The sequence below is a fragment of the Centropristis striata genome, chromosome 7, assembly GCF_030273125.1.
Source record: "Centropristis striata isolate RG_2023a ecotype Rhode Island chromosome 7, C.striata_1.0, whole genome shotgun sequence".
In the NCBI taxonomy this organism is placed as follows: Eukaryota; Metazoa; Chordata; class Actinopteri; order Perciformes; family Serranidae; genus Centropristis; species Centropristis striata.
This window is the reverse complement of record NC_081523.1, coordinates 17807884-17822103: the sequence shown is the minus strand read 5'-3', so window position 1 is coordinate 17822103 and position 14220 is coordinate 17807884. Positions and strand designations below refer to the sequence as shown.

Sequence of the window (14220 nt, the reverse complement as noted above, 5' to 3'; positions counted from 1 at the left end):
CCCTCCTTCTCGTTTCTTATTTTTCATCCTGACTACACATAAACCTTTTGAAAATGAAACAAAGAAAAACATCATTTAATTTACCTTGTCATATAATTTTGACAAAGGTTTATAAAGCCACACGTCACCTCTTGTTTCATTTACTCAATCACACAATATTTATTCCACTTGTATCTCCCTAACGGCGGCTTCTCTCCCCCTCCTCCATCGTATCCAGCCTCATTAGCACATAACAGGTTATCGCCATGCATAGCAGGGTTCTGATTTAGACGTTCAACCTGATTAGCCCTTAATGAAGCGAGACCAGCTACCTGAATGGAAGTGCGCACAGCGCCATGAGACAATAGCAAACATGCATGAGCCCTGCTGCACAGACACACAAATGTAAGCAGACATACATTCGCACTTACACATATTCTCTGTGGCACCTTTATTAGCCTGCTTATTGTCACACTGGGGACATTTAAGAGACTGACGTCTAATTATATTGTATAAAGGCAGACAAGTAACAAATTAATTTGAGTAGCACAAATTGTTGAGATGTTTCATGTTGAAAATGCACCTCGAAAGAGCTACAAGACCAGATAATACTGCAAGGCTACTGTTTTTTTTTTTTTTAAAGATTATTTTTTTGGCATTTTGTTGCTTTATTGATAGTGAGAGATAGAAAGGGGGTGATAGAGGGGAAGACATGCGGCAAAGGGAGCTCAGGCCAGATTCGAACCCGGCTCCGCCACAGCACACGGCATACATGGTTAGCGCTCTACCGGTGTGAGCCACCGGGACGCCCCTGCAAGGCTACTGTTAATTAGCATCATGTGTGCTATAACAGTGCATATACAAAAGATGCATTTAATCAATTACTATAAACCAAATAAAACACTTCTCCTCTCCGGATATTGATTTTTCTAGTTATTCTTGAGGAAACACAATACTTATTTGTTAAGGAGAAACAGAAACAAGCACTTACTTTCAGCGTGTTTTATTAGTATGACAGAAAATTAAAAAACTATAAGAACAATTTTATTTCAATATATAGTAAATACAGGCATAGCATCAAAACTGTAGTATATATATATATATATACATTTATGAAGACAGAAAAACAGATGTGGCTCTATAATGAACAAAAATAATCAAAGCTCATGGCCTCTCCTTTATCTCCCTTTCCTCTCATTCTCCTCTGGAAGAGTTTATTAAAGACCCACGCTGCCCTTGGATATTCAATCATTTTTCAGTCAGAAGTAATGGAAGTACTGAATGAATGCAAAGCCTGGCAATTCATTACAACAATCAGAATATGATTCCCTTCTCTCTTCTCACATGCTTCACTCTTCTCTTCACATAGTTTTTAATGTTTCATACAACGTGAGCGCTTGAACTAATAAGTTGATGCCCGGTCATTAATATAAAGTGTAGTTGGGTTTGGTGATGTGTATCAAATTGGCCTATCACAACGTCCACAGTGAAACATCACCATGGATGATGATATTCTTGTTTTTTTTGTTTGTTTTTTTTAATATACTTTATTTTCTACTTTTCACATGTATGTTATTGTTAAATATCAATTACTAGTTTTTTGTGCTTTTGAGCCCATTCACTGTTCACCCTCACCTACTCACCTGAACTTCCTTTCCTCCCACCTAGTGATGCACGGGTCAGGGTTTTTTCTTAATAAACCAGCAGACCTGAACTGTAAACCACCAAGGTTATGCATTATATCACTTTTCCATCACATTAGGCTCAGTGGTTAAACTGTCAGCCATCAACGATGGATGATAATAGCATCCGTCTGCCCCACCCTACAGTGTAGACATTATGTATCTGTTTACTTTTCTTGGTAGCGACACAGCGCAGTTGAAGCAGAAAATAGGTCTTTGAATAGATGAATGAAATCCTCTAATGACAGAATGTCACATTCACATATAGCAGATGGGATGCATGACACCACACTGCTTGCTGATCATCAAACATCCACTTCACACATTCTGCGCTCTAAAATCTGAAGCAGAAGGTTGATCACCATCCTTTAAAAAACCCACCTTAGTTTCGATGCTTATATATGCAATTTTTCATGTCTGTTTAAGGGCAATATACTTCTCCGCTCGTTGTAATGTTCTCATTTTCACCTACTTCTCCTCCAGCACTGCTCTGTGTCTATTTTCTCCTGCCTCTCACCCTCTGCTCTAGCTCCTGGACTATTTTCTCAGTGACAGGGTCAGCGTTGGTCACCACAGCTTTTCTGCCGCCTGGTTCGACCACAATGGTCATAACACAGCACATGTCCACCAGCTCTTCCTGACATCTCCGCATCCCAGTGTCCAGCTCTCCTCTCCGGGCTGGGTCACGCTTCAGAGCCCCTTTCTCTGCTACCGAAAAGCCCAGCAGGCCTGTCAAAACCTCATTGGACAGCTCCACGTCCAGATAACCAGTTCCATCAGATATTGTAGCGCAGACACGCCAAACACCACTGCTGCTGCTTAGTTTCCCCAAGAGAGTCACAATGAAAGCTTTGACGTGGATTTCTATCGTGTGAGGTTGTGGTTTGGACATCATCTCTTCCAGCAGGGACAAATATGTAAAAGGTGGGGAGGTCAGAGTGAGAGCAGGGGCTGAGTGTTCACTCTCTCTTGTGGCTGATAGTTCACCAATGCTTGAGGTGTCATTTTGCCCCTTAGGTGTGCTGTGTGAGCTCTCAAATTCAGGCCCCATCTTAGTATAAATGCTGTCTTTTACACTTCTTGATGAGTCACTGTTAAGTCTACACAATTCTGTGCTCTCTCTGTCTCTACTAAGTCCTTGATGGACAGGGAGCCGATTTGGCCTTCCAGTGTTCACAGCTTCTACCTCTGTGAGAAAGCAGTCCATGTCTTCATCCATTAAATCACAGTCATCATTAGTAAACTCTAATCCATGTGAGGGCTCTGAAGCTCTTTTAGTGCAGCCTTGATAGTCTCTTTTCTGTGCTGTGGATCTGGAGTTGCTCGAACCAAGCCGTGTCTCAGAGAAATTCAGAGTGTGCTGCTCATACTGAGCAGTCTGGGCTTTTGTTGCACTGTTCCCTGTTATTCTGTTGTTGTTCTGTGGCGTGCTGCTGTGACTGCTGTCTGAATGTGTAGCAACGTTTGCACCGTCTTGAAAAATCACACTGTCCAACTCATCCAGAGGAAGATCGTCAAAGTCTTCATCAGGAAAGTCTTCGTTTCTCGGACTGCGCTCTGGGATCTGTTGTTGACTCAACAGGCCAGAGTCGTCTTCTTCATTACCGTGGCGACGACCTTGGACTAAACCACCTCTGTTGCTCTGCGTCGCACCACTTCTGTTTGAGACCAGCCAAAAAATTTAGAGTTAATATACAGTAGCTTTAAACCAGTGTTTGTAACAGCCTTGGCAGGCCCATTTAGCAGGGGGTATACCACACAATTTCAAGTGTGGTTTTACAGTTCGTGTCAGGATATTTTTTCCCAGTAAAAAGTCTTTTTGAAACAAGTAAAAGCTCTAATGCGACATAAAAAAGCAGATCAAGATCGTTATAAGTCAGATATCATTGAAAATTGTGAATTCTCATTTTTAACAGTCTCAAGTTGGTCTAGTTACAATAACTTGACACCGGACAGCTTATTTAGGATTTTATTACTGAACTGCCTTTGCCATTCAAACCAAAGCGAACAAATAATGTGGCAATTTATTCTCATTTGTTTCTGACTGTGCAGGAAATTGGTGGTTGTGGGACAGCAAGCAAAGATAAAGAAACATTATATCAAATAAGTTTTTCTGTAAAATTAAAGTGTTTAATGCTTCCTAAAGTAGCTGGAAGATAAATGCTGAAGACAAACATTATGCTAAAATTGAAAATGTCAAGGTATATTTGCCCGACAGTGAACAGTGAGGAGTTCCAGCATCAAAATGTCACGACATCACATTGTTAACCACCCACCTGGACGAGGCTGCTGAGACGTGGCTCCTGACAGATGAGCTTCTCGAGGACTGAGTGGAGATCTCACTGAGCGTCTGGTAGCCACTGTCTCGAACAGACTGAACCATTTCCACTTCCTCCTGGGCCTCCAGACTGGCCAGCAACTCTGCATCATCTAACTCCAGATCCTCCACTTCCTGGTTGCCTGAAGAGAAGACAAAAAGTCATGATTATTACCAGCCGTTATCATTTGTGGCTGTTTTCACCTTTTGAGTCTGAATGCGTGTTGTCATCGTCGCGAAATGTGGTCCTAGAGACAACTACTGTAGCAGGGACTACCACAGAATATAGACTGTATAAATAATGGACGTAGTCATTTTGTGGACTGCCCGTTTGAGGCATCTTGTGTTGCCACCTTTTTTCCGGAAACGGGGAGCAGACCATATTTCGACTGTGGAGGAGCAAGAGAGCTGACGTCACACCTCTCTACACCGGCGACCTGACTGAGCGAAGTCACTGCTAATTCATGTTAACAATAACTGGAGCATTAACTGGGATGTTAATTTTTGATAGCAAAAAATTGTACATTACTTACCTAAGAAAAATTAACAGTGTCTCTATTTAGTCTATGTAGTCTATTTGTCCAACCAAATGCTGAACAAGAGATTTTTAATGAAGAAAACGTTCAAATAAACTGTCATTAAGTGAAAAAACAGTGTGACTGCTAAACGTCCTTATATATATATATATATATATATATATCATTTAGTATTGAAATAAATGGACTAAAATGCTTCTGCAGCCACTGTCAGCGCCCCCTGCAGGAATTTTCTGTAGAATGCAGCTTAATGCACATCCTGGTTTGCCTCACTGCTCAGACCTGGAGTTTGCCACCTGCCACAGAAGCACTTTTGAGTACTTTGCCAGGTGCATTTTGCAAAAGCCTCACAACCAGGCAAGATGCTGACACAAAACATAAAATAAAGCCTGTGTTCGAAATTGGGTGTGGTCTGAGAAAGAGCACCAGAAGTACGCCCCTGGCCTGATTCAGCATGATGGCTGGTATGATCCCATCGTAAAATGGTCTCTAGTCCTCAATAAAAAAAGAGTAGTTTAAGCTCAGAAATAGGCATCTGTTTCCATTCTTAAACAGGCCTTAATTTATATAAAATCTGAATTGTTGAATTGAATATACCTTGACGTGGTGCCGGAGGGGCCACCTCCCCCTCCTGCTGCTGCTGTTCCTCAGGAAGTCCTAGTGTCCGACACAGCATCCTGCCCTGTCAGAGTAGGATAGAAATATACCACTGGAACCGTATACATTTTTGCATTTTTTACACTGCTGAATCGGAACAGCTAATATTATGTCTTCACTTTTGCTTCATGCACTGTGAAAACTGTAACTGCCCCATAACAGTTAGGTTTAATCTCTTTACTGTATGAAATGAAAGATGAATCAAAGCCCGATTAAGTGTAAATAGTATTCATATCAAATTTGTAACATAAATTAAGAAAACATAAACATGTATTGGCTTAAATCTGCTTTTGATAGAGAACAGAAACCAACACCTTACCTGGTTATTCCTCTCCACCAGGTCCTCCACTTCACCACCCAGGACCTTGATGTTAGATGGTTTCAACAGAAGCATCCCAAGTCTGCAAACTATCTGCCCTTGCAGTTGGAGCTTCACACCAGGCCTGAGGGTAAAAAAAAAAAGATGATGCCTATTAAAAATATAGTTTCATTTCTAAAAATATAGTACAACAGTTTCAGAAAATCAATCATGTTTCTTGAAAAACTGGCAGGGACGAAACAAAAATAGGTTTATTTACTGTCATTTACAAACAGAAATAAGTGACAGCTGTTGAGACACAGTTGAAACAAAGATATTGTAGAAAGGCATGTTTCTTTTTACACTGGTAGCAGGAAAAGACACCACACTGCAGTAAAATGTTTCACAGACTGATTGTTAACCTGAGCGCTGTGCTGAGTGCAGGGATAGACTGATACTCCATGGCCTCCAAGCTCTGGACTCCATCTGTCACCTGCACAACAGAGAAGGTGTATTTGACCATGAACAACTTAAGAGGAAAATCATTGTGAAATAACTACAAAAATACATTTAAGGTTTATAACCATTCAATTCACACAGGAGGTTGTTCATCTGCAACACTCTTATGTCATTTTTAAATGTACACTGAGTGAATTTAAAAAATATATGCCTTTCTATTTTTTCATTATATATATGGGTCAATGACATGATCTAACCCAGTGTCAGTTGGTGTAACCAGTCATTTTCTTCCCATTAAAATCTGATGATATACAGGACAATAAATGTGAACTAAAATGAGAAAAAAAAATACAATCCATGTTTACATTGCAACACTATGGTATACAACAAATTTTACATAATTTGTCAAAACTTAAGAAAAATATGGTTGTATTTAGAATATGTTCTGCTCAATATTGACAAAAATGTGTAAATGTAGAAATGGTTAAAAAAAATAATTTGATGTTTTTTAAAATGAAGTAATTATATGTAGTCCAAGTCCACTAATATATAAAAAATAATATAAAATACAATGTAGGTGGATGAAGTATTTAATATTTATCATTTTTTTGTGGTTACACCATTTGACATCTTGCCAATCCGTATTTGTCACTGACCCATATGCTGGCCTGGACTTTTCAAAACACAAAGCTGGTCAAAGCTTGTCTGGCCACATATGCATTATTATGTTGCCTAATGCCAGATATTTCAGTGTATTTAAACTGCCATGGGTCTTTGCATCCCATGGCTCCTTGAATTGAGAGACTTCAAGTCTCAGAAACTGTAAAAAAAGAAAGAAAAAAAAGGGAAAAAGCCATTGCAACGTTTCTAAGCAACACCAGTGCTATTCTTGAGAAACCATAGAGCGGTGACAAGTGTATTACTTAAGGTGAAAATTACAGTCAGCTCCACTTTGATTCAGTTAGGAAGAGAAGTAGAAGTCTTCATTATTCTACTCAACCACACACATAAAGATGATCATAGAATATGGTTTGACTGTTGAGTATAGCTGTACACAATGCTAAAAAAAGTGAAGTATTACCCACATTATATTACACTACACATAAACATAATTTAAGCTTTAAATGGTCACCTACAGCAAAACCTTATTTGATAGTTTTATGTTGTACATATGTGTTATCTTCATATTTTTATGCCATTATTTCATATTTCATACTAGGCTACCCAGACCGTATCCAAGGTAACGGTGCAGCTATAAAACCCATCGCCGGGGGAACAAGTCTGAACGGGTTTATGTCTCCCAGGTAGCTGTTGCATGAAAACCTGTAAATTAGTTTATAGTCTATCTGCGAGAGACAGTCAATATAGTGATATCCAAATTGATTAAATGTGTACTCATACTTTTTTGTGGTTTAATTTTTAATAACAATAAAAAACGTTTGATCCTGGTCAAGGTTAGACCACTGTTCCTCTGATTTGTCAGTGAATGGTTATTGCGCTTGTGTAAAGAAACCATTCATTTGTATCCCCCTAGATACTAGAAACAAATCATTACAGAATGGACACTGTGAGTCAACCATCATAAAAACACAACACAAAGACTGTTGGCTGTTCCCACTATCAATGATTTAAGAGACAGAGATTTAACTGCTCTCAGACTATTGTGACCAGAAACTTCTTTTAATTAACAAAATAATAATATGCAAGTAATAATAATAATTTAGTTTTTATTTTATCTCTGTCTTAATTGTTAATACTTTTTATTTTTTTCTTAATCTTACATCCCCTGAACTTTGTGTTTCAAGGCTTTAAGTTCTTGGTTAGCTTTTATCACAACTATGAGGTCGTCTTAGAGGCAGACAACTTGTTCTGTTCATGTAATGTCAACATCAAATTTTTTTATACCTACTTTATATCATACATGTGTCTGACCTGCAATAGAAGCATACGGGTTGTTCTGGCTTCCCAGGGTCTTTGGGTGGCCTGCGTGACATCAGACACCTCGTCGTTAGCGCAATCCGAGCCCCTCCACTTCTGCAGCTGACCATACGCAGGCTGACTGATGTCCAGCAGTGAGTCAACCTAAAACAAAGTGCAACCTTTGATTATGTTGCCTTTCCAAAAATATCTAGTGTAATGTTTGACAATATGGCCTTTAATATAAATGAATATACAGTACTGTACTTGAGATTATTAGTTTTAACCACCACAGCTGCCCAAAGTTACATCAGTTCTGAGAAAGTATTCACACATCTACAGTTTTATATTTGGGGGACCTGCCAGAAGAAATAACAGGAAGCGAGATTTCTTCTAAAAAATACTCACTGTAGCAAAAAAAATGTAAATGGTTACAAAAGAGACTCATGAGTTAGAGAGACTGACTTTCCTTTTGAGACTGAAACATCTGACAAAGAGAGACTGACTGGACATCAAACTGGAAGGAATAAAGGACGTGGCTGGTAGTTACGCCTCCTTATTTTTTAATTTTCTCTGCAACTCTGTTATATGATTGTAACATTATATGCTTTGTATTTCCTGACTTGAGAACTCTGGATGTCAGGCAGCTATACTTGTTGGGCTGTGTGTTTGTGTTTCTTGCTTTCATAAAAATTAAAATAAAATCTAAGTGGTAAAAAAAAAAAAAAAAAGATTACTAGCATTAGCAATCCCTGTAGAACCTGATAATGTAATAAATTCCCGTTAATGTAATAACACCGTTAATGTAATAAAAAATGTGCACTTGAGTCCATTTAAAAAGCTAATAAAACCTGATAATGTAATAACTTCCCAATAATGTAATAAAGTGCATTTCCCAATAATGTTATACACTTTTAACCAATAATGTAATAAAGTATTACATTAATGGGAGGTTATTACATTATCAGGTTAGCCATCATTTCGCAAGTCCTGATAATGTAATAACTTCCCGATAATGTAATAAAGTGCAGCAGACCACCCATTACTTGGGTTCAAGTGGTGATACTGTGTAGGCAACTCTAGCTCAAGAGCTCTAGCGCCACCAACAGGTCAAAGTTGAATGTTTATTAACTTTTGACCCGTTCATCCGTTTTTCACAAACAAGGTATCACTGGAGCCCTTGGGCCAATCCAAACTCAATGCATCCTCAATGGGGGTTTTCGGCCATATTGGATTTTCCGCCATCTTTGATTTGATCAAAAACCTTTAAAAGGCCTCTCTTATCACAAATTTTGTCCTATCTTCTCTAATCTTCTTGACATTCAAAGGCACTTGGCTGTGACAGCCAATCAAACTTGATGGTGAGATCACCAAACAGGAAGTAAGCCCATTTCTCAGTAAGCCTTTAGCATATCTTAACCAAACTTGGTACATATGACATCATGCCATCATCGTATGACTCATGACATCATCCTGGGGACACCCAAAACATCTGGTGACCTTTGACCTCTAGGGGGCCACATACTGTACACATACATGTCCAATCTTCATGAAACTTTGCATATGATCTTCAGACCAAGTTGAACAAATGTGTCAAACAGCTTTTTCAAATTCAAAACCATTTGGCTCTCTGACAGCCATGATAATCTTGAGTGCAGTATCTCCAGAATGCATTGGTGCAAGTGCTTCAAATTTGGTATGAGTGTTTGTAGGGACTTAAAGATTAATTGATTTGATGATGAAGGTCAAAGGTCTCTCCTTATATTTCCTTCATGCACGTGTTTCAAATTAAGCAGCTAGCTCAGTGAGCTCAGCAACATAGCAACATTTTAGCCAGTATATTGCATCCACTCTAGTTGTTTCTAGTTAGGGCCTCGGGGCAATCGCACCGAGCACTACTGTTATACTGTGGATTTCTTCTTATTCCTCTTCCGGATGCAATTTCGTCCCGCTACTAGTCCTACAACTTAAAGAGTTGCAGGACAAATTATATATCAAAACGTGCGGTTTGATCGGGATCGGTGTGCTATTACTTTTCTCTACAGAATATGAATTTTTCGCGACGTAAGTTTAACTTTAAACAGTAGACACAAGTATTGTGTATCGGTGTATTAATCCACGTTTCGATAGGTCATATAGTTTTTTATCAATCCCTGTTCAATGACCATGATCATTTTTGGAGAAATTCTGAGATTATAATGGGTGTGTATTGCACGGAATGTTCGTGTCAAAGTGTGTGATGTCATCGCTCAGAGTGTAGAGGGAGAGGTAAAACTGTCAAAAAATAAATTTTAAAACTGCGCTCCAGGCCGCAAATTCTACTCTACAGAAATAATTTATACATAGAAACGTAGGAAAATGTGTCTTCTCACTCACAATCCTCTGGTAAAGCTGTCAGAGTTATAGTTTGGGCGTAAGACACAGAGATGCACCACCATCACCCACCAACAGCCTCATTGGCTCCCATATTAAAAACGCAGGAAGATTTCGGAAAAAGGAAAAAAAAACTGTTTTTTTAGATCACTCTAACGAAGCTATTTTTCATTTTTCTTTAAAAAAATCATATGTAGACGTTCAGGAAGAACTTAGGACGCTCAAAGTGAAGTCGGATCAATGATAGGTATTATGGTTTTGCCAAAAATGCTTTCTGTTCGAGACCAGGAATTTCAGTCTGTCCACCTCTGCTGTCACTATGCCATAATTTAATTACACACACACACACACACACACACACATTTACATTTACATTTAGCAGACGCTTTTATCTAAAGTGACTTACAGGAAGAGTAAAAACAAACAAACACACACACACTTTACACACTTTTTGATGTCAATAAGAGTTAAAGTTTAACACCAGGATGCTCAAAGATCAGAATGGCAGCCAAATTCTGATGTGCAAAATAGTTTTGGAGCTATTTGGAGAGGTCTGGCAATATCACCAGACATTGAAAAATAAGTTTGCAATCCACTTATGTGAAGATATAGAAGTTAAAACACATTTACGATATTGCACCGCCCCCTAGATGTCAAAGATCACCAAATTGTTTAGGTGTTCCCAGGATGATGTCATGACTCTATGTACCAAGTTTGGTAAAGATATGTTAAAGGGTTGCTGAGAAATGGGCTTACTTCCTGTTTGGCGACATAGCCATCAAGTTTGATTGGTTGTCACGGCCAACATTATGGGGAAGTTATTACATTATCAGGACTTGTGAAATGAAGGCTAACCTGATAATGTAATAGCCTCCCATTAATGTAATACTTTATTACATTATTGGTTAAAAGTGTATAACATTATTGGGAAATGCACTTTATTACATTATTGGGAAGTTATTACATTATCAGGTTTTATTACATTTTCACTGGACTCAAGTGCAGATTTTTATTACATTAACGGGGTTATTACATTAATGGGAATTTATTACATTATCAGGTTCTACAATCCCCCCTTACCTGATTTTGCCATAGGTGCATATATTGTCCTCTGAATTTGCAGCATACATGTTAGCATTGTCCCAAACATAAAATCTAACAATAAACACAACATTTTTTTATGTAGCATGAAAGATATAATCGAGAAGCCTGTACCTGGACACAGAAGGTGCCACTGAGTTCAGTCTTCTGAGCCTGAGAGAGCCCTTCAGGGAGAACCGGGTGGCCCAGGTCCCTCAGGTCTGTCAACAGCCACTGGTCCAGGGCCTACAATTCCACATCATGCAGTGAGGGTCACAAAGGTTGCTTTTGCTTTTAGCAATTCTGTCATTCACAGTCTTAATGTAACATGACAAAGAATTGCTAGCATTCACTTCTGAGACATAATTGGCCATCAAATTATGATATATTAAATAAAGTAACATCACGTCACAGGAATGTAGTGACTCAGTACTGTCATAAAATCTGTGCAGTTCTCATTCGTCAACATTCTAATCTAGTTCAAGTGCTCTCCTGAGTTGAGATCTAGTGACTGTGTGGGCCTCTTGAATGAACTGATATCACTGTCATGTTCCTGGAACCATCAGGAGATGACTTGTGCCTTGAGAAATCAAACATTAAAGCAAAAATATTTAGGAACACTGCGGCGTACAAATGATGAGTAAATGCAGGAAAACATACCCCCACATGATGCCATCACCAGCTGGGACAGCTGACACAAGGCAGGACGGATTCATACATTAAAATGCTAGCCTGCTATCAGCATGTTGCAACAGAAACCAGGATTTGTCAGACCAGGAGGTGTTCTTTCGCTCCCCTATATCGCCCACTTTTGTCGAACACTACTGACTGTAGCATGATCTTCCTCTTATCAGCTGACTGTAGTAGAGTTGTGCATGCTTGTGGGCTTTAGATGCTGATCTGCTCCAAGTTTTCTCTCTTTTTGTTTGTTGCCGTATACTGGGCCCCACAGTGTGTAAGGCATATTTGGCATGCAAGGTTAAATAAAGCAGCTACTTAAATCATGCACTGGAATTTCCTTCCAAACAAGAAAGAAAGAGGCATACACTATCTGCTGTGTCAAAGAGATTTTTCAATTCAATCTGGGTTACTCCTTATAGACTATGAGTCCATACAGACAGAATCACCCCAGAGAGGTAAAGAGCAGCGCTGTATAGCACCATAATCAATAGGGGTGTCACGATCCTCCAAATCCAAGATACGATTAGACTTTCAATTTAAAGGTCATGATGTTATTCAGTTTTCGATTTAAACATTTTTCTTCTCAGCACTGAAGGCTATTGTTAGACTACTGAGTCTTGGTTCGTAAAGGTCAATAGATTATTGGTTTTATGCTCCGACAACTGTCATTCACTTTTCAAAGTCTTCTTTCAAGGATAGACTGAGGTAACATGGTCAATTTAAACAAATATATATATAAAATAACTGAAAATAAAAGCTAATTTTAGATATTGTGACACACCTAATATTCAATTATGTTTCCAAAATTGACTAATATTTTATCTATATGTCAGATTAACCGTGTAGTAGATGAAAAATAAAAACAAAATGAGAAAAACAGCAAATTCTCACATTCACCAATCAGAAATAAACATAATGTTTACTTTTTTTTCTTGATTAAATGGCCTAAATTACTAATTGTTTCAGATCCAGAAAGCTTTGGAGAACTATAAATAGGTGAAAAGACACAGACCTGAAGAGGCTGAATAACACCGGAAACAGACATCGGCTGTCTGTTAATACCAGACCAAAACCAGTTGCAGTATCAACCATCTTGGAACAGAGACAGAAGTAACTATCTCCCCTCTCCACACGCCCACCTGTTATCATGTGACCCAAGTACTTCTCACTTTGCACAGTGAGATATTCAGGCATTAGACACCATGCCTACCTGCTGGTTGATTTGCTGCTGTGACATGCGACCTGCTCCTCCGGCCTCTTCCTGCAGCCACTCCACACAGGCTTCCAGCCAGGCAAATGGTACCTGGACATGCCAGGAGGACTGCAGCCAGGCTTGGGTAGCATGCACCACCGCCTGGATCTCAGGGGCCATCCTCTTTCTGTGTGTGTATTTCACTTAGGCCCCTTCCCGATATATTCTCCACTGCTTCCTGATGTTAACAAAAGACAGGTCAGTTATTCATATTAATTTGCATTCATTGGTAATGATTCTTTTCTGTAGAACACAAGAGCAATGGTTTTGTAAATCACATTTTTCAGTAACCAGGTAGTGGTTGTAATGTTACATGTTATTTAATTCATTGCCTAGCACCCTGCAATCCCTGAGGGCTTAAAGGGAGTTTCTATGTTAAGAGGTCATCTTCTTTTTGTATTTCCAGAAGCACTTAACACCAAATCGTGTGGTGATTTATCGACAGAAAGGGATTAGTTTATTATGATGCAAGAACTTGAGACAATTGCTTTCTGTTATTTTTCTGTGGTCCCATCAACTTTGGTAAGCCCAGTGTCTCTGCGGATGGTCACGTCTGGGTACTGTGGAGGAGAGGAAAAGAGGGACTGAATGAGAAATACAGACAGGGATAGCATGCGGCAGAATAATAAAGACATCAAAAAGAGTTTATGTTTGAGTATTTGCTGAGAGGTTACCTGAGAGGCATGGAGGCAGGATTTTCCACGGAAATAAGCCAAGGCGCCAAAGTTGACCCAAATTATTTAGCATTCTTGGTGCTACTGTACCTTAGCTTTGTGCAACATGATTACAGTGGCTCTTATACACAACAATAGTTTTAAAACATAACAATTACGTCTCGAGTACTTAGGAGGACAACGCCTAATATAAGCCTTGCTGACCTTACCTTATAAACAGGAATAACTTGAGCAACCACACTAAATTGTGGACTAAATTGCACCCGGAAAAGGGCTTATCCTGTCGCGTTGGAAACGCCTCTATTCTTGTGATTG

The 14220-nt window shown here is 39.1% G+C and overlaps 1 protein-coding gene across 2 annotated transcripts; it reads right to left on the bottom strand.

Annotated features, from left to right (window-relative positions):
• Positions 1 to 974: 974 nt before the first annotated feature.
• On the bottom strand, positions 975 to 14206 carry rmi1 (RMI1, RecQ mediated genome instability 1, homolog (S. cerevisiae)). Of its 2 annotated transcripts, none has more exons than XM_059338182.1 (9): positions 13906 to 14206; positions 13190 to 13791; positions 11434 to 11544; positions 7861 to 8010; positions 5892 to 5962; positions 5491 to 5614; positions 5112 to 5196; positions 3938 to 4121; positions 975 to 3319 (listed from the first exon to the last, which is right to left on the bottom strand). In XM_059338182.1, exons 2-9 carry the CDS (start codon positions 13349 to 13351, stop codon positions 2158 to 2160), a joined length of 2049 nt encoding a protein of 682 aa, XP_059194165.1. In that variant the 5' UTR covers positions 13352 to 13791; positions 13906 to 14206; the 3' UTR covers positions 975 to 2157. The 2 variants fall into 2 exon arrangements, with proteins under 2 accessions (XP_059194165.1, XP_059194166.1); XM_059338183.1 differs by having other exon boundaries at positions 13190 to 13409; positions 14115 to 14164.
• Between the last annotated feature and the right edge of the window lie 14 nt (positions 14207 to 14220).

Excerpts from the sequence above, each read along its gene's own strand:
- rmi1 (XM_059338182.1), bottom strand. The coding sequence starts at position 13,351 with ATGGCCCCTGAGATCCAGGCGGTGGTGCATGCTACCCAAGCCTGGCTG. Across the intron at positions 8,011-11,433 it reads GTGGCACCTTCTGTGTCCAG|GTTGACTCACTGCTGGACAT; the intron begins GTACAGGCTTCT and ends ACTTTGTTTTAG. Across the intron at positions 3,320-3,937 it reads GTCTCAGCAGCCTCGTCCAG|AAGTGGTGCGACGCAGAGCA; the intron begins GTGGGTGGTTAA and ends GGTCTCAAACAG.